Here is a 17,808-nt window from a genome sequence, read left to right as displayed (position 1 = left end):
TGAGTGTGCTCTTGCCTCTTGTTTGATCCCTTTCCAGGTTCGGCAAGAACTTGGCCGAGTGTTGGCCGAGAAAGAGCGGCTCCAGAATGAGAACTATGAGATTATGAAGCACGGAGATGTGTCTGACTGGGAGCGCAAGAACCTACGCTCGGAGCTGAAGGATATGAAGCTGAGGGAGCAGAGGCTTCTCACAGACAACAACGAGCTTGAAGAAGAGAACATATCGCTACAGAAGCAGGTCTCGTCGCTGCGGTCTTCACAGGTGAGTGTTTGGTAGAATTTGTTGTACGGGCTGCAAGTGTATCTTTTTGCATTTTCGTGGAAAGTGTGGAATAAATTGAGATTGAAAATTCAGTAGAGCTGGCATGGTAGGTGTATGAAAGTAGTCGGCTTTATGTCACAAAACGTTAAAACTGTTCAGGTTTTGGCATTCATAAACATGTCGTCTTTCTGAGCATCTGTACGTTGGAGTGACAGGCAACGCGTATGTGTTTCGAGGTTACAGTCATTTCTGTGTTAGTCTCATAAAGGTAATTGCACTCGGAATATGATGGGTTGGTAAACATTCAGTTAGCTGCTTCGTGAAGCAGGCTTGTGTTTACAAAACTAAGCAGTCTGTTCAAGGCAATGAAACTGATGGTTTGTGGTCAGGGGAGCAAATTTCATGAGGCTTATTCCAGCCCCTGTCTGTGCCATTGGGGATTCTTGCAGAGGCTTTGGTTGTTGTCAGTTGAAGATGAGGTAGTGTCACAGTTCATGATGAGCCAAGTATCAAAAATGCATTTTATGCTGAAGTGCAAAGCATGAACGTAATATGTAAGCCCCGCCGCGGTGGCTCAGTGGTTAGGGCGCTCGACTACTGATCCGGAGTTCCCGGGTTCGAACCCGACCGCGGCGGCTGCGTTTTTTATGGAGGAAAAACGCTAAGGCGCCCGTGTGCTGTGCGATGTCAGTGCACGTTAAAGATCCCCAGGTGGTCGAAATTATTCCGGAGCCCTCCACTACGGACCTATTTGTTCCTCTCTTATTTCACTCCCTCCTTTATCCCTTCCCTTACGGCGCGGTTCAGGTGTCCAACGATATATGAGACAGATACTGCGCCATTTCCTTTCCACCAAAAACCAATTATTATTATTATTATTATTATTATTAATATGTAAGAAGTTGGGCAGTGTAATGTAGTGTACCTGCAAATGATCAGATTAATATAATAATTTTGGCAAGCATATTCTTATGCTTGAAGCTGCCACCTTTACAATATGTGATGCTGTTTCCTGCCTACTTTTTTATTCTGTTGCTGGCAGAAATCACTGTATGTGCATCTTGCTCTATCAGGGCTGTAAACTTAGTGGGGTTCTGTGCTGAAATTGTGTGTGCAGATTCTGTCCCATAGACCTTTAACCCTGTGTTGTCCAGTGTGTCACCTGTGATGCATTCTGTAAAAATGTGAATGATTTTCATTTCTGCTGGTAGAACTGCATAAATTTTTAACATAATTGAGAAATAGCCTTTTATGACATCGGTATTTATCAAAGGAAAGTCCAGATGTCAGCTGCCAGAAATGTAGGAGGCCTGCTTAAAGATGAAAGCATTCAAAACCTAATGCTAATGGCAAAACAGCCTAAAATTTCTGTGCTTGTAATTTGCTGCAGTGGCAGGTAATGGAGCAGCTTAGAATTTTACATTTTGCTTCTCATTTACTGTGAACTGTTTTGTCATCTTAAGACATCCAGGGCTCATCAAAATTAACAGAATTTTGTTATGTTGTTTACACCTTTGGCTCTTCTAGCTTTTTATGCATCTGCAATTAAGGGACCTTTAGTGATGCAATCTTTGAAGCTCATATTTTTTATCTGATGTTTTCAATGTCTGGGCATTACAGGGTTAAAGTTTCAGGGTACCTTCCTGGGTACCTTCCTTTACAAGAAAACTTTTTAGTAAGGGGTACGTGGTTTTAATTATGAAGTGAAGCAATCTCTTTGTATAAACATGGTATTATTATATGTTTACTGGACTATAGTTCTCATACATTTATTTTGTGTTAACAGCATTCCAGTTTGTGGGAAAAATGTTCAAAAACTGAACATCTGAGCTTTGTAAGAGATGACCAGTAAGCTCTGCAGGTTACTTTATTAAAAAAAAAAAACAAGAGTGTAAATTTGGTATCATAGACATGTTCTTTTTTTTCTGGTCGAATAGTATCAGTTCATGTGGCAGTGTTACAGGAGGAGCAGTGTTTGTGTTTAGTCAGACGTGTAAAATATTAGGCTATGAATACTTGATAACGTGTTATAAAAGGGGTTGAATGATCTGCAAGCTTCAGTCTTTTGCATTTCTCTTGGGCAGCATTTTATTGCCTTCTCATTATGTGGGAAATTTCGTTGTGGACCTTTGTCGGAAGTGCTAGCTGTCCCGATTAGCTCAGTTGGTAGAGCGACTGCCCCGAAGAAGCATTGGTCCTGGGTTTGAACCCCAGACCAAGACGAATTTTTCTTTCAACTACGAAGTTTCTGTGGAGCCTTTGTAGCTGTACGGCTGCACTTGCGTGCTGAAATAGCACACTGTGAAAATGGTGCTCATTTGATTGCAGGCAGTTCATTATAGGTTGTGCCTATTAGGTGGTAAAATGTCATATTCCTGTGTAGATGTGTAGGTTCAGTACAGTTTGCAGCAGTGTAGATGCTGGTTTTCTGTTATAGATTGTCAGTGTGAAGATGCATGTCTTAAAAAGCTTTAACTGAATATGTACAGTCAAGCTCACTTATAATAAGCTGGAGGGCCATATGGATTGTGTTTTTTATACCCAAAGTTCTTAACAAGTGGACTCCCCATATTGCAGCCAAAAACAAAGTATGGCATAAATAGTGTCACGTTTCTTAAAGGCAACTTCGAGTGTTTTTGAACATTTTGAGTTGACCCACATCACATTCCCCCTCTGAGATACCCTAAGGAAGTTGTAATCCCATTGGCTTTGTATAAATTTTGACGGCAGCAGTGCCTTCATTCGTAAAAGTGAGCCTTAATAATTACTGCGGCTGTTGTAACTGGGCTTGACTGTGTATGTATATTGGGAATGCTTTTAATTTGTTCTTAGCCCAACGTGAAGATGCAAACAAAAATTAGAGAGGAGAGCTTGTCCTGTCCGGTGTTTGTATATTCATTTTGTGCTATACCGAACGAATGTGTGCCGTCTAGCCCTGTTAACAATGTGTCATTGAGATTGTGGGTTGTTGGATTGTATTTTGCAAATGCCCAAACGCCATGGTGGCTCAGTGGTTAGGGTGCTCAGCTACTGAGCCAAAGGACGTGGGTGCAGTCCTGGCCGCATTTTGATAGAGGTGAAAAGCAAAAGTGTCCATGTGCTGAGCGATGTCAGCGCAAGTTAAAGAACCTGAGCTGGTCTAAATTAACCTAAAGTCATCCAATCCGGCGTCCCTCATAGACCTTTTGTCGCTTCTGGATATTAACCCTTGCAATTTACGAATCTGTGTGTGAAACAAACGTAAGGAGAAATGTTCTCTTTGGATGCCTGCTGTACTGAATAAATATGCAGCGATTAGTCAAAAGATGTGTTGTTGTATCACAAATTATTGGATTGTAGATTGTAAAGGCCGAAATCTGCCTATGAAACAAGCGCAAGTGGAAAGAGCCTTTTTGAATGCCCACCGTGAATTCCCGCTTTGTCTCTGTTATAGGTGGAGTTCGAAGGTGCCAAGCACGAGGTGCGCCGCCTGAAGGAAGAAGTGGAGTCTCTCAATGCGCAGCTTGAGGAGCTCGGCTCGCTACGTCGCATCGGGGAACAGCAACTGGAAGAAGCCCTGGAGGCGCTTCAGTCGGAACGGGAGCAGAAGTACGCCCTCCGGCGGGAGCTGGACCAGCGGCTGACGGCCGAGTCGCCCGTGTTCCACCTCGATGGACTCTCCTTTGCGGGCTTCCGCCTCGGAAGTAAGCGTTCCCTTCCCCCTCCTCTCACGCACCGGCTGAGTGTCCGCGAGGCGCCGACCATGTTGCATGCGGGCTCTGGTTTTAACTCTGGAAATGAGTCGCAGTGCACGAAAAGTAGTCATGGGGGTGCATCACCATGCGGTGGTGTTTCTAAGCTGGCGTTGTCTTCTCCCTGGCCTGCTGCTTCACAGTCTTCGAAGCCTAAGAAACGTGGCGCCAAGTCACGTGCTGAGGTGTCTGGTTGTGCTGTGGGTTGTGGTGGTGTGGTGTTGCTGCCCGGTTCACTGTCGCCGTGTGCTGTCTTGCCCTGTGGTTGTCGTGGTGTTCAGCTTTGCTCGGCTGCCACCTCTGCATGCGGTGGCTGCGTTTCCAGCACTGTAGGCATCGCTCCATGCACCTCCTGGGATGCCAACTCGTCCATGGATTCGGGAGTCGACCGAGACCTGTCTCCTCAACATTTTCATCATGCCACACACAATGCTTGCAGCAGTAAGACCCACCGCGGTTCCGGCAAAGACCATGGGAGATACTTTCCTTGCTCTGCATCAAGAGGCATGGTGCACCATGCTTGCGGATCGTCAGTTTGCAATGACCGTGGCGTACACTTGCCATTTTGTGGTCATTTGCGCAGTTCATCTTGCTGCCTCCATGATCAAAGTCCCATTTCTAGCCACTCATGCGAATCCACAACTTTTAGCAGCAACGTTCAAACTTGTGACTGTCCACAAGAAAGGCATCGTTCCAGGTTAGCTTCCAAACTGTTATCTCAGAATACAAATCGACTTGGGCGAATGACAAGCGCTCGTGAGGTGAATGGTGCCGATCCTACTCAAGGGAATCACAGTAACGGAAACATTGCCGCAGGTTTACCTTGCAAAGCAGTGCAACCTGCAGGTGATCAAAGCATCGAGTTATGTGCACACAAGTCAAAGCTGCAATCGTACAAGGAACCTTCTTTTTCACAGGCCAAGTGCGAACCATCTGACCCTGCACTTTCTGGTAAGAGGTTGAGTTTCAACGCAGTTCATTCAGAAAATAATGGCTGCAAGACCAAAATGTCAGGCAGTCATTCATCAGAGTGCAATCATGAACCCAGCTTGAAAAAAGTTGATGGCAACACATCAGAAACACCTCACAGTGAACAACACATTCACCTTACTCACGTGAAGAAAGATGACATGCACAGTGATGAAGGCTTTGTCGCAGATAGCAGTCAGAGTGAAGGCTTACAGAAGCACCTCTTTGAAGGTAGCCGCTGCAGCTCCGTGTCTTCCATCTCTCCCATTCTCTATCACGAAAGCTTTCCAGAGTTTGACTGGCCCGGAAGCGCATCAACAGAAGGTAGTGTCATAGGCACTTACCTGCCGCGGTCGCGAGCAGTTAGCAGTTGTTCGACGACTACTGCTTCCGAGAGTACAAAGCAGCATTCCTGGCACTGCAGAGGCCGCAAGGCGGTGTGCAGGATCTCCTGTGCCATGGTGGACTATGTCTTTGCGCCATGAGATGTGTGGTAGTGCCACTCTGTGATATTTTAACTTAAGGTAAATGTGTTATTAGCCACTTGCTGCACAAAAACTTATCTTTTTTTATTTGAGCGCACAGGGGCACATGTGCAGTTTATTGTTGTAGGCTTTAGTCTATCAAAGTACTGTGACTTGACAGCTCTTCTTTGACAGCTTTGAAGATGTTTCCTTTGGCGATGATATCCTTGGGTCACTTGCACTTATGTCTTGCACAGAAATGCTGTTTTTGAGTTTGTTTAGTATAGAATTGTGCCTGGCATGAACACGTGCCCAGTTTACGTCCATGTAGAAATGGGAAATGGCTGGCCATAGGAAAGCATGGTGGACCTGCTAACTACTCCAATGCCATCATCTTCCACCTAGAAGAGGGGGTTCGCACACTGGGTTCTCCAGAACCCTTTGTTTCCACGGATCCCATGAGCTTCTTGAAGTGCTTGGTAGGTTTCCTGAGCGCCAAATCCATGTATGCCTGAGCTCCACCTTCCCTTTATGCACTTTATTTTGGGACTGTTCATAATCTAACCACTTACCAACAACAGTTTCACTTTACAGCTGGTCATTATTAATTGAATCTAAGCATTTTTCTGAGAGCCTGTCCAGGGCTTTATTCACATGCAGGGGGCACTGCTTGGGCTGAAGCACTTAGCTCCACCTCTATTTGTTCTTTGGTAGCTATTGAATGCATAGTTCTTGCATTCCAGTAGAATTTCTGATCAGGCTACTACACTCGGTCCTTTCTCAGCAGTAACTAGCACTGACGGAGTTAACTGAATGCGCTTGCTCTCGTGTAGTTATCTCCTCACTTTGGCAGCCATTTTTCATCTCTGCTGGAGGAACCAGACAAGTGTTGGTGCCAGATGCATCGGTCAGAGAAGTAGAATGAAAAATTATATGTCTCTGTGATGCTTGGGCATGGGGAAGCAATGCATATGTGGGGAATTCATTGATGCTGCCAGGAGGTAAATGCAGGCCTTTTCATATGCCATTGCGACAGCTGCAGCCGGTTGTAGCTTTTTTGTACAGTATGTTTTGAAAGCTGGTGGAAAATTTAGAGGGGCCCTGTGACAGACGGAGCATGTTGTTCTGATTCTTTATTTGCATATATATATATATATGGTGAAACATGACAGTGCCTCATTATCTGTGAGAATGGCTAATTGTCATATTGAATGGCATCTTAATATGCGCCAGAAATGCTTTTTTCCAAGCTGATGTAACTGCACAAAGTTGTGACAACAGCAGTGGGGTAAATTAAATCTGGATGCACTGAATTTGTTTGTTTCTGATACAGGAGGAGCCATTTGAACAACTCTAATTTACTACGAAAGAAATGTCACATCGCCCCTTTCAATCCTGTGCCTTGCTATATCAACAATCGGTAACGCTGTAGACTCCCTTTAAGACAAACATACTAGGAATTTGAAAATTTGTTCAGCTTATCCTAACTGGCCGAAATATCAGCATGATGAAGGCCTCTAGTTTCCCGTGATTCTGTGAGAAATGGGAATTTAAGCATTTTCGTGGGATTAGGTGTTAGCAGCCACATTGTTGGATATCAGTAGGGACAGCAGTATGATGGGAAAGTACTTTTCCTTATCTGCGAGAGTATAAATGCGAGGGGTAGACAGAGAACTCGAGAATGTCAAAAGACATACTATTATGATTATAACGCAGTCTTAGATGGTTCAGCACAACCCAGCTGGAAGACCCCCTAAAAACTCTGATGGCACGCTAAAATATGGAAGCAGTAATTATATTGATGTTATTTAAGCGGTAGCACTTTAGATGCTCATGTCTTAACCGAGCGAAGCTATGCCTCTGGCATTTTAATGCAGGCAGCCTCCCACACAAGAGCAGCTGCTGTCACCACCGTGCGTGCTGCTGCTACTTGTCTCGAGCTGCCGAGTCATGCTTCCATTTGCCTTTCTTTGGTTTCTCTACTGACTCAACTTGTTCAGTGCCTTTTCTTTCTCAAAGACCCGCACGGCCTTCTTTCTATATATCTGTGGCCTCCTACTCCTATCTATGTGCTTGCACACCATGCATTTTGCCCTGTTTGGAGGCTGCCGCGGTGGCACAGTGTAACGCTATGGTGCTCGGCCGCTGATCCGAAAGACGTGGGTTCGATCCCTGCCGTGGTGGTCGAATTTCGATGGAGGCGAAATTCTAGAGTCCCGTGTGCTGTGTGATGTCAGTGCACGTTAAAGAACCTCTGGAGGTCGAAATTTCCGGAGCCCGTCACTACGGCGTCCCTCGTAGCCAAAGTCACCTTGGGACGTTGAACCCTATAAACCAAACAAAACAAGCATTTTGCCCCAAGGACATTAAAAAGTTGGCTTCTCGTAGTGGCTGTAAAGCAAAGCGGTGAAGTTTTGCTTTAGCTACTTTGAAAAGCTCGGGAAATAGAACATCCTTGCGGTCAAGCAATCATATGTGGGCTTAGCCTTTCAATGTCGAAAAGTCACATACGCCTACTTTAAGGAAAGACTTATTTCAACCCTGGTGTTTAAGGAGAACAGAATTGGCCTAACTCATTTCTCACGTGAAGCCAACTGTAATTATCAGTTGCCCTTACGAGCCTGAGGGAAACTTCTGAAGTATGCACTTAGCTTTCTCATAAATCTCCTCGTGTTCTCTTTCTTCTTTCTTTACGTAGTGCATTCACAGTAAGCTGTGTTAGCCGTATTAACTCTTCTGTTATCATAAAATGGGGCGTAACAGAGTTTGTCTTAAGGGGGTCTACAGTAGTTGTATGATGTTTTACTATATACGTTCAGCTCGTGCTGGCTGGTGTGATATCTTATCAAAGCACATTGGTTTGATTTTATGTATATATGTCATCGTTTTAGCGAGTTTACTTTTAGTTTTAGCCTGTGTAGTCTTGGTTTGAGTTTTGTCTGTTTTGTTACAGTTAGCTGTGATATATAAATATATGCCCTTGTTTTTCACAAGGCACAAATGACAGGCTGTGTGGTGTTTTGGTTGTGGCATTATTTTTTACTTTTTTTCTTGAGAAGGCTGTCATTTTTGTTTTGTAGTGTTAGTATTGTTTACCTTGTTTTGTCTTATAGTTTCCCTCTGGAGTATGTGATGCCTTGTATATATACATGTATAGTTCTGTATTTTTTTAAATACTCTCCGGAGGTTGTGATGTATAGCTCCAAGAGCTGGAACATGTCATTATTTTTTTATTTTATTGGCTGTATAAATTCCCAAGTCATGCATTTCAGAGCACTAACGTTTTGATATGCCCCAGCATTTTATCAACTGTCACGTGAATATAGAGTTCATGTTTGGTCATTTTCTTGTACAAAGTATGTTTGTCTAGGGGTATGCAAATTGTGTGCACTTAAAAACTGCAATTTTCAGCTTTTTGGCTGATCATGCAGGGTTCCCTTGGTGTTGGGGAAGTCAGTGTCGAGATAATCCATAACATAAGTGCCAAGCATTTCAGTTCCATAGCAGAACAGCTCCAACTTGCCCAGCTGCTGTTTGCCTAATGTCTTGTGTGCCGATCCAGCAGCATTCTTGCTCGAGTGTTGTTTCTGAAAGGCAGCAGCTGCAGTCAGGTGTTGTTTTGCTGGAGCATGCAAGAGATAAGGCAGTTTTCTGGGATAGGGATGACCACAGCTGGCACAGCACAGTGATATTGGAGAGCATTATAACAGGCCTTTGCTCTGCAGGCTAGCTGTATGTATCTAGCTGAGTTGGATAATGATGATGATAGCAATGATTCTGCAGTATACCGCTTGCATGGCCTAGACAAGCCTACTTGCACACTGTGCTTTCATATATGACTTTTAGTCACTGCTTAGTGAGCTTTGTAAGAACTGTACTTTGTGTAGTGTATATGTGATTAGCACATCATGCTTTCATGCTGCAATGTTTTTATACCTTACATAAGACAGTGCAGGTCTGTGCAGCCTGTTAACAGTAGGCTTAGCCGTTTGTCTCCTATATGGAAAGGTGCATTGCCATTTTATCAGGAAGCAGGGTATTTGTTTGAGTTTGCGTTTGCGCGTCTGAGCATGACCACACGGCGAGGGCATTTCCTTTATACTAGTGAGTGCCATTTTGTTTTACGTTGGTCGTTTCTTGTTGTTGCGCACAAAGCTTTCTCGAAGCTGCTGGGGAGCATTTTTAGTGAACGCGGTAGATGTTTTGTCATTTTCTTGCATGTGATGCAAAATAAAGCGTTTCCCGTTGCACATTCTTGTCATGATTGCTCCTTAGCTGCCAGAGGCACAGCCTCTCGGTGAGTTGCCAACTGGATGTGCCTGCTGCAGCCGCTGTTTGTTTTACAAAGCAAAGTTTAATTTTGATCGTTGTTAGTCTGATCAGCGGTTCAGAAACTCTGGAAAATCAAGAAGAGAGACAAGTGGTGCACTTGGAAAGAACACGTTAAGAATTATCACCAGTTTATTTTTCTCGTGATAAAGGGTGTGTTCAGCCAGTCGTATTTCTGTAGGTTATCTAGGGGCCAGCTGTCATGGATAGGTCTACTTTGTTGCCTTCATTTTTCGTTTCCTCTGACTTTTCTAACTGCAAAAGAAAGTGCATGAGTGAACAACTTTTAACAAACTCATATTTCCACTGGGGTGGGTGCAATTTGCTGCTTTGTATCCGAGCTTGGGAAAAAAGGATTGTGTGGTGTGGTTAGCTAGCTAACATGGCCTGTAACATATTCATAAGCCCTTGTATTCTAATTTATTCAAAGACAGGGCCATTTGGTAATTCCCACTGATAAACTGAATGGCTGTTTCATTGGAGGACCAAATATCACGTCACTCCTGCTAGAAGGTAGCATTGGGAAGAAACTTTCAGAATGCTGGTATGTTAGTCACATCATCTCTTTACGGAAAAACAGTGGTAGAAAACAGCAGTGTTCTCCTGTCAGTGTTAGCCATGTGACTTGCCAATAGAAAATGCACATACCACAGATGTACAAAACCACTGATTTTCTGTCCCACGCTAGGAAAACACTGCTTTAGTTCATTTGTAGCATATGTAATGCAACCTTGGTTTTGTGCTTGTTATAGATTACGAAGAAATTTTGGAGACCATCTGTGATTTCATTGCACTTCCGCTACTTTCAGTCATTGAAAGGTGGCGTACTCACATGTTCGGCAAACTACATTTACCTTTTGTCTTATATTTGGCCTTGATGCTGCTCTGCCAGGACTGTTAAGTCTGCAATGAAAGCATCATTTATGCTGGCCACTCTTATTTGTGGCAGTAGAATAGTGTAGTTCATACTCCTCAAACAGGTTCTTGCTTATAAAAGTTTGTAGATTTTAAGATTTTTTTTTTCTACGCTTCCTTAGACCTGAAAGCTCTGCTAGTGATTGCATGAAGCTAATTTGGGTCCAGGGTTTTGGATTCTACGGCTTTCACTTGAAGACAGCAGCAAAAAGGGCTTACCTCAGAGCCGGTGTGTCCCGGCAATCTGAGCATTCTCCGTTCCAGTGCTAGGCTTTATCTCTGTCTACTCTTATCCTCCAACAGCAACTGCGCAGAATGCTTATCAAGCTTCATTGTCGGCTTCCCTCTGAAGCGCTGCTTGCTTGCTTCGTATATATCTGCTTTTTCCGCTTGCTTGTATCAGCTGTTCTGACCTTCACTTTCCATTTTGCCGAAGGTTGCAGGGACTTTTCCGGAAAAGCCTTACATTGTGATTAACACGTGTGCAAAGTTGTTTGTAGTTTTAGAGGATTGCAACACATCCTCTCATTTGCTCAGAAAATAATTTCAAAAGCTGTATCAGTGTTGCGGCTTATGTCATTTAAAGTTTATATTCTACAGTGTTCATTACTGGTTGTCCACTGTAGGCTACGTGTATGCTCACAAAAATTAAGCTTTTTGATGTTTTTTGCTGTGGCCTGTTAAAGTTTTGCATTACCATTATTTTTTCGCCTCAAGTACGAGCAAGTTCCAAGCTTTGCCTGCCACTTACTATTTTCAAAACAAAGCTATTAATAGCAAGATAAAGTTTTTGAAACATGGAGTTAGTTTTGAATCTAAGCAGTTCCTTCACCCCTTCAATGATTGTGGAATTGCAGTGAACAGGTGCTCAGCTTTGAATTAGTGCTCACTAATTGTAGAAAACGTTGGCTTTATGACTTAATTTGTGTCTTTTGACATTTTATTGCCAGCAGCCTTGTTGCTGCATGAACTTTGTAGGGTAGCGTCAGAATAGTTGGAAGCTTTTTTGTGGATGGATATTGTTAAATGGGTAACCTTGAGTTGTACCCTGGCACGGGGTTCACTGGACTTCTGCTCTTTGAGCTAGTTTCTTTATGGTTTCAAGAAAAAGTGGTGTGAAATTCATCATGCCCTAGTGCTTGAAGCTAAGCTGAGTGGTTGAGCAGCTACTGCAGAATTAAGATAAGAAACAATACATTGGTGCTTATTGACTGTTGTGATGGGATGGCTGCACAAATTATTCAGCATATTGATTCCTAGCTGATTATACCTTCAAATTTTTTTGCATGGAACCTCTTTCTCTTCCTGAGCCAGGTGCCCTCACTGTATTGAAGGAAGTCTAGTCATGTTAGAGTGCCATTGTTGTAACGGGGTCACATTTGGCAGGCTCTGAGACATTTTATTACACATTTGCTATTTGCATTGGCATAAGTAGGTCAATAACTGAATTGTATGTTCCCTATGAGTTGTGTGTGAAGGCTTGGATGAAATTGTCAGTTTTTCTGTGCCACCTGTGATCTGTTTGTGATATATATTATGTTACATTGTTGTATATACTCTGCTTACTTTTTGAAAGACCACACAAACTTTGCCAAAATGTATCCATATCAATTTCTCACTCTAGAACGAGCTGGAAACTCTCTGGATATGTGCATGGTCCTTGATGGTGTGTCAAACAGGGATATCAATGTTTTTGAAAGCAGTATGCATTGCTTTTTCATTTTTAATACCTAAGCGGCATTCTTTTCTTCCGCCAATTGATGGCTTTAATGAGACATATTGAAGGAAGCCTATGTTTTCCTCTGCACATTGTGCAGATGCCGGTCAGGACGAGAACAACCGCGTTGAAGATGAGGATGGCGACTCTGGTGCACCTGTGCTCAAGCAGATTGAGGCGGACTTCATCAACCAGCCCATGGAGCAGAGTGAGTTTTGCGATCAATGTGACCTTATTGAATGACAGAAAGTGGTTTACAGCATGTAAGAAACATTGTCCTCTGAGAATGAATTCATAATGGAGACAAGTTTCGCAGCATGAATAAAACGCACGCAGAAGACAAGGAACAAACAGGACAGGACTGTGCTGCACTTCCAACTGATTTTATTTGAAAAAGCAGTATTAAGCACGTCACAAAGTTCACAAAATGTGTAACGAAGGTCGTTTATAGCATTCCTCTTACGTGTAAAAAAGTGTGCATTGGCCAAACAGGGTGTTGTTCTAATGAAAGAGCGCTAGAACACTTCAATCTAGTAAAGGATGGTATCAGCGGCCATCTTGCCGTACACTGCCGGCCGTGCAAATGCAAACCTATATTTAAGAAGGCGCAGTTTCTGGGTGACACCAAGGACAAGCTTCAGCGTGAAATTATCAAAACCTTTTTTTATTAGGAAAGCTGGCGACAATTGCGTCAGCACGCCTTCACTGTCATTGCCGGAGAATGAAATGGCTTTTTTGGATGATTGTGATTAGGTTTCACCGCATGATGACTGAATGTATTTAAATGTCGAGCTTTTTCAAATAAATCAGTTGGAAGTGCAGCACAGTCATGTCTTGTTTGTTCCTTGTCTTCTGTGTGCGTTTTATTCATGCTGCGAAACTCGTCTCCATTATGAATAGCGACCAAATAGCCCAAACCACCGTGTTACTTCAAGAGAATTAATTGCACTACTAGAAGTGTTCTGTACTAATTATGAAGACTGTGATTACATAGGTTCACATGCAGGAGCTGTCGCGATAATGCCATTAGAAGAGGGCATGCTATAATGCCATTAGAAGAGGACAGCTCTTTGTAAAAAGAGAATAGCAGTTGTCAGTTCAGAAGTGTTCAAGCATGCGAGTTTGCTGTTACGTATGACAGCTATTATTCTGTTTGCCTTGGGTATCAAGTGATGACGCATCTCAGGATTTCCGAAAAATTTACTGGCTGTTCTTTGGCAAAACCAGAATTGATCTTCATTTGATCAACCTTAGAGTTTTTGAGCGAAAGGTCATACTATGTAATGACGATGACCTCTAACTATGGTTAGCAGTGTGCCCCTTTTGTATGTTGAACAGCTGAGCTCCAGTCTGTTGGTAGCTAGTATCTCTTCAAGTCTGCATTGAGGTTATCAAAACAAGGGGTATTTTCTTTGTTTACCTCTATCACTTGAAACTAACCTTGACGCTCACAGTCAAGTATTGTTAAGGTACATTTGAGTTATCACTGAAAACTTTACTGGTCAGTTACAGGCAGCTTTTTAGTATAATATTTGCTGTTAGTCTTTCTTATCCACTTTTGTACCATTCTGTGTGCTTGACCAGAAGGAGAAGGTGCCAGCACGTGTCGACCATCCACTGTTGGCGACCTCTTCAGCGAGCTTCATCTCACTGAGATCAGGAAGCTTGAGAAACAGCTCGAGCAGGTCAGTGTTTGTGTTCAGCAAACCTTATGAAGTTTTGAACACCATCATTACTGTTACGTTCTGGTTAGAAACGAGTGTATGCATCAGGCAGATGTGGTGTGTGAGCTGCTTCCGTTTTCATAAAACTGGGCATCAACTTTGTGCATAATCACTACTGTTATAAGGATGCTTTAGAGTTATTTGCAAAACACGCCTTGAAACACCATAAAACCGAAACCTTGTCATGCTCACTGTTTCATGCTTACATTTACAGTAGAACCCCGGTATACTAAACACGGATATAGTAAAGTGAAATTGCGGTCCCATTTCGCCAACCGTAGATGACGGTACATTTTTTTTTAGGTGTGATGACAACGGAATGATGACAATGCAGCATGCGCGAGGCCAACATTCGGAGGCAAATGGACACCAAAGATGATAAAACAGTGCTCTTTGAGATAGCTTCATCACCAAGTTCGGAAGCTGTGAGGAAGAGCCAACTTTCGAAGTCCTTGGGTTCGTGTAGCAAAGCGTGCAGCGCAATGGAAAAAAAACTAGTTATGAATGCAAAAAGAAGGTGGCGCGGGTTGCTGTTCTAGAAAGAAGAGACAGTAAAAATGCAGTGAAGAGTAGTGAAGGGAATAAAAGGGAGAACATTTGCAGCACGGAAGCGTGAAGTACAGGGAAGTGGCAGCAAGAAACGGAGGCGCAGTGGCACTGCGCGAGCTGTACCGCCGTGCCTCGACTGTGTCGCGCGTTTCTTTACTGCCTCTTAAACGGCGTTGAGGGTGCGAAAAATGACGCCGTGTTCACGCAAAACTTTGGTTTCCACATGAAATAAAAGTCTCGTGTTAGTCACAGCCACATTGTATTGGTGCAAATGTGGTACTTCCACAAGACGTAAAGAAAATCGAAAACGTGATAATATGGGATGTGGTAAATGAAAATTAATAATTATCACAGGTATTGGTCAGTGTTTCTTTTGTAAACCAACACTGTGTTTAGTAAGTAGTCAATTATCAGAGTGCATCCTCAGAGCCATGCCATCACAGAGAGCTGATATGGTAATGATTTTTTCTGGTCCGAGTAACTTTACTATAAAGCAGTTCTACTGTATTTGCAGTGGACCAGCGTTCGTGTCATTTTTTGCCAGTTTTTGTCACACCATCTATCATTACTTTCTCTTCAATGCCCTCCTTCCTCAACCCCTCACATGTTAGCTGGTGTTCAGATGCCAGACATGGGTTAGGCAGTTGTGGTGCAGATGGTGCAGTGCTGTCCAATTTTTTTAGTACTATGACAGTTCTTAGCATCATATGAAGGACCACAGTGGCGAAATGTGTTTAGATTACGAGCATGTGCTCAGAGTGCTCGCCAGCTGTTCTGCTGACGTGACACAACCTCTGCTGCTCATCTGCTCGCGACTGGGACACTTAACGACCGCGATATTATGAAAGAAATTGAGAGCTGTACTTCCCTTTACTGTTTCTTAAAGGGATTACTACTATAACTTTGCATGATGTAAAGGAGCTGTGGAATTGTTTGTCAAACGCAGCTCGAGACGGAGAAAGGTCACCTGTCTGGATGCCTGGAGGATGCCCAGCAGCAGCTGGAGAAACTGCGTTCCATGCCTGGCGGGGACCAGAGGCTGGCGATAGCAAGGCTCATCGGCCCCATCCGAGCCCTAATTGCCCTGCACGGCGAAGAGGTGGCTGCTGAGTGTGGCGAAAACGTGAGTCCCCGGCTGTCAGCCTTGAATGCGACTCCTTGTGAAGCTTCACTCTCGCAAACCAGCAGAAAAAGATGGCTAGGCTCGTGTGTTTCAGAGATGCCCTTCATTGGATTCCATCTTTGCTTCTCAAGCTTTCTGTCTCCTCTTGGCATTCCTGGCATGCTGATAGAGGGTGCAATTACAGGGGCTGGTATAGTATGTCTAGTGCCTACAGTGGATTTAAGGGGCTTTGGGAGGATGAGCGACACCCCTTCCCTTTTCTTGAGTGAGCAACGGTGGCAGTGTATATCGGGGAAATGCTAGAAAAATCAGCATTTTTTGTTGTTCCAGTTTTCGGACTAGATGTTCACCTTGTGCATCAGGCTTCTTTATGACTATTTTGTCTGTTCTGACCCTGTTTGCTTTGTTGCACTCACAGAACTTCGCTCTATACAATAACATTCTTGCTTTTTCATTTTGATGGATTGCAGACTTTTGATCTGACATCTTGTTTACAGTTTAGACATGTCTATAACATCTGCATTAGAAAAATAGGAACAAAAATTTTGTGCCAAGGAAAAAAAAAAAAAAATCTTCATATCTCACACGTAGCATGCATTCAGAAATGCAGTGAATGTTGAACCAGTCCTATTGCGTTTTGTCTAGTCTGCAGGTATTTCATAAAGTGTGCAAGAGAAAAAATTAATGTAAAGGAAAATTCTTCAGGTATAGTGCTGAAATTTTGTGCAGTCAAGTTTAGAAACATTACTAACAGGTCTAAAAAATTTGAACAATGTCCTTCAAAAAATGAGCAGGCTGGTGTTGAAGGCCACGTTCACGGATGTCACACTTTGGTTTGCAACTTTTGGCTCTGCTTTCCTCACCCAAGGACATGGATGATGTAAGCAGACTGCAGAAGCTGCTGGACAAGCATGAGCAACGCTACCGGAAGGCCCTGCAGCAGATCGCCCAGCTCCAGGCAGAGTTGGACGGCATGGGCGACGGCATGGATGGCGAGACTGATTCTGTTGCTAGCGGCAAGCTCCGTGACGAGATTGCTAACCTCAAGAACAAGGTACGACCATGTCGGGACATTTACACGCTCAGTGCTGACTGCATCTTTGATCATTTTAGTAATGATTGTGCAAAAATGCGCTCACTATTTTGTCAAGATGGACGACTGTTGCCACACTGCCGTAAAGTAAAAGCTCGTTAATTTGAACGCGGGAGCTGGGAAAGTCCGCATTATGAGCAGTACTGCACTGTTACCAAAACGTAGCTTTTCCATGCATTCGCGTTTTCAGAATGGCCAGCCTACCTTTCAAAGTGCACCTGACAATGCATCAGACGCACAACACTGCAATCACTGGCAACAACGAAGTTTATTTGATTTTTTTTTTCGAAGTGCTGTTGTGAATGAAGCAACGACATTATTTCAGTCTGGCGCTACGATTGAACTGCGTTGCTAACGACTTCACCTTCAAAAACAGTGAAGCACTTGAGCGCTTGCTCACTGAGGTTTCTCTGAGTGCAGTAGAGGCAGTTTGTTGCAACAGTCGAGTGCGTCTTTGCACGAAACTTCTGCTGCACTTTCACTCACTTCGTCGGGCTCATCCTCGGATAGAGGCTGAATCGCGTACTGCTGCCACGATGCCTTCATCTGTGGCGGCTACATCACACACAACGCTGTTGGGGTTGGCAACGACGACGACGAGCTTATCTCGTGCCAGTTCTTGAAACGCTGAATACAGCCGTTCAGTGGGCTGAAACCATCATGCCCCAAAATGTTTGCAAGGCACCTGGCCTTGGCTTACAATATCGAGGCACTCACAGGAACGCTCTGGGCCCGGACCTCGCGAAATCGTTCAAACAAAGCGACGACATCTTCGTACTTGGACGCACCAATCCGCTTTCTTGCAAGCGACGCACAGTCTTCCTGCAGCTGTTTCCGCAATTTGTCGCTGTTCTTCGAAATGGCGGACACAGTAGCGTCGGCGACACCATACTTTTTTGCCACCGTAGTCTTTTTCAAATCGCTCTCGACGT

The 17,808-nt window shown here is 43.8% G+C and overlaps 1 protein-coding gene and 1 long non-coding RNA gene across 2 annotated transcripts in view; one reads left to right on the top strand and one right to left on the bottom strand.

Annotated features, from left to right (window-relative positions):
- BicD (Microtubule-associated protein Bicaudal D) overlaps nucleotides 1–17,808 on the top strand; it is a 32,332-nt gene that overhangs the window by 3,699 nt on the left and 10,825 nt on the right. Inside the window, exons 3-8 of the mRNA XM_077640385.1 lie at nucleotides 38–262; nucleotides 3,696–3,945; nucleotides 12,488–12,595; nucleotides 13,972–14,072; nucleotides 15,607–15,783; nucleotides 16,652–16,837. Coding sequence (XP_077496511.1) covers nucleotides 38–262; nucleotides 3,696–3,945; nucleotides 12,488–12,595; nucleotides 13,972–14,072; nucleotides 15,607–15,783; nucleotides 16,652–16,837 — 1,047 coding nt within the window. The remainder of the gene's footprint in view (nucleotides 1–37; nucleotides 263–3,695; nucleotides 3,946–12,487; nucleotides 12,596–13,971; nucleotides 14,073–15,606; nucleotides 15,784–16,651; nucleotides 16,838–17,808) is intronic.
- LOC144107394 (uncharacterized) lies at nucleotides 9,883–10,998 on the bottom strand. Its single transcript, XR_013309270.1, has 3 exons — nucleotides 10,890–10,998; nucleotides 10,610–10,658; nucleotides 9,883–10,010 (listed from the first exon to the last, which is right to left on the bottom strand). It is a non-coding gene; the product is annotated as an uncharacterized LOC144107394 (long non-coding RNA).

Source organism: Amblyomma americanum, chromosome 10 (assembly GCF_052857255.1).
Source record: "Amblyomma americanum isolate KBUSLIRL-KWMA chromosome 10, ASM5285725v1, whole genome shotgun sequence".
NCBI classification, from domain to species: Eukaryota; Metazoa; Arthropoda; class Arachnida; order Ixodida; family Ixodidae; genus Amblyomma; species Amblyomma americanum.
Note: the sequence above shows the minus strand (reverse complement) of the source record. Positions and strands in the feature narration are given on the sequence as shown.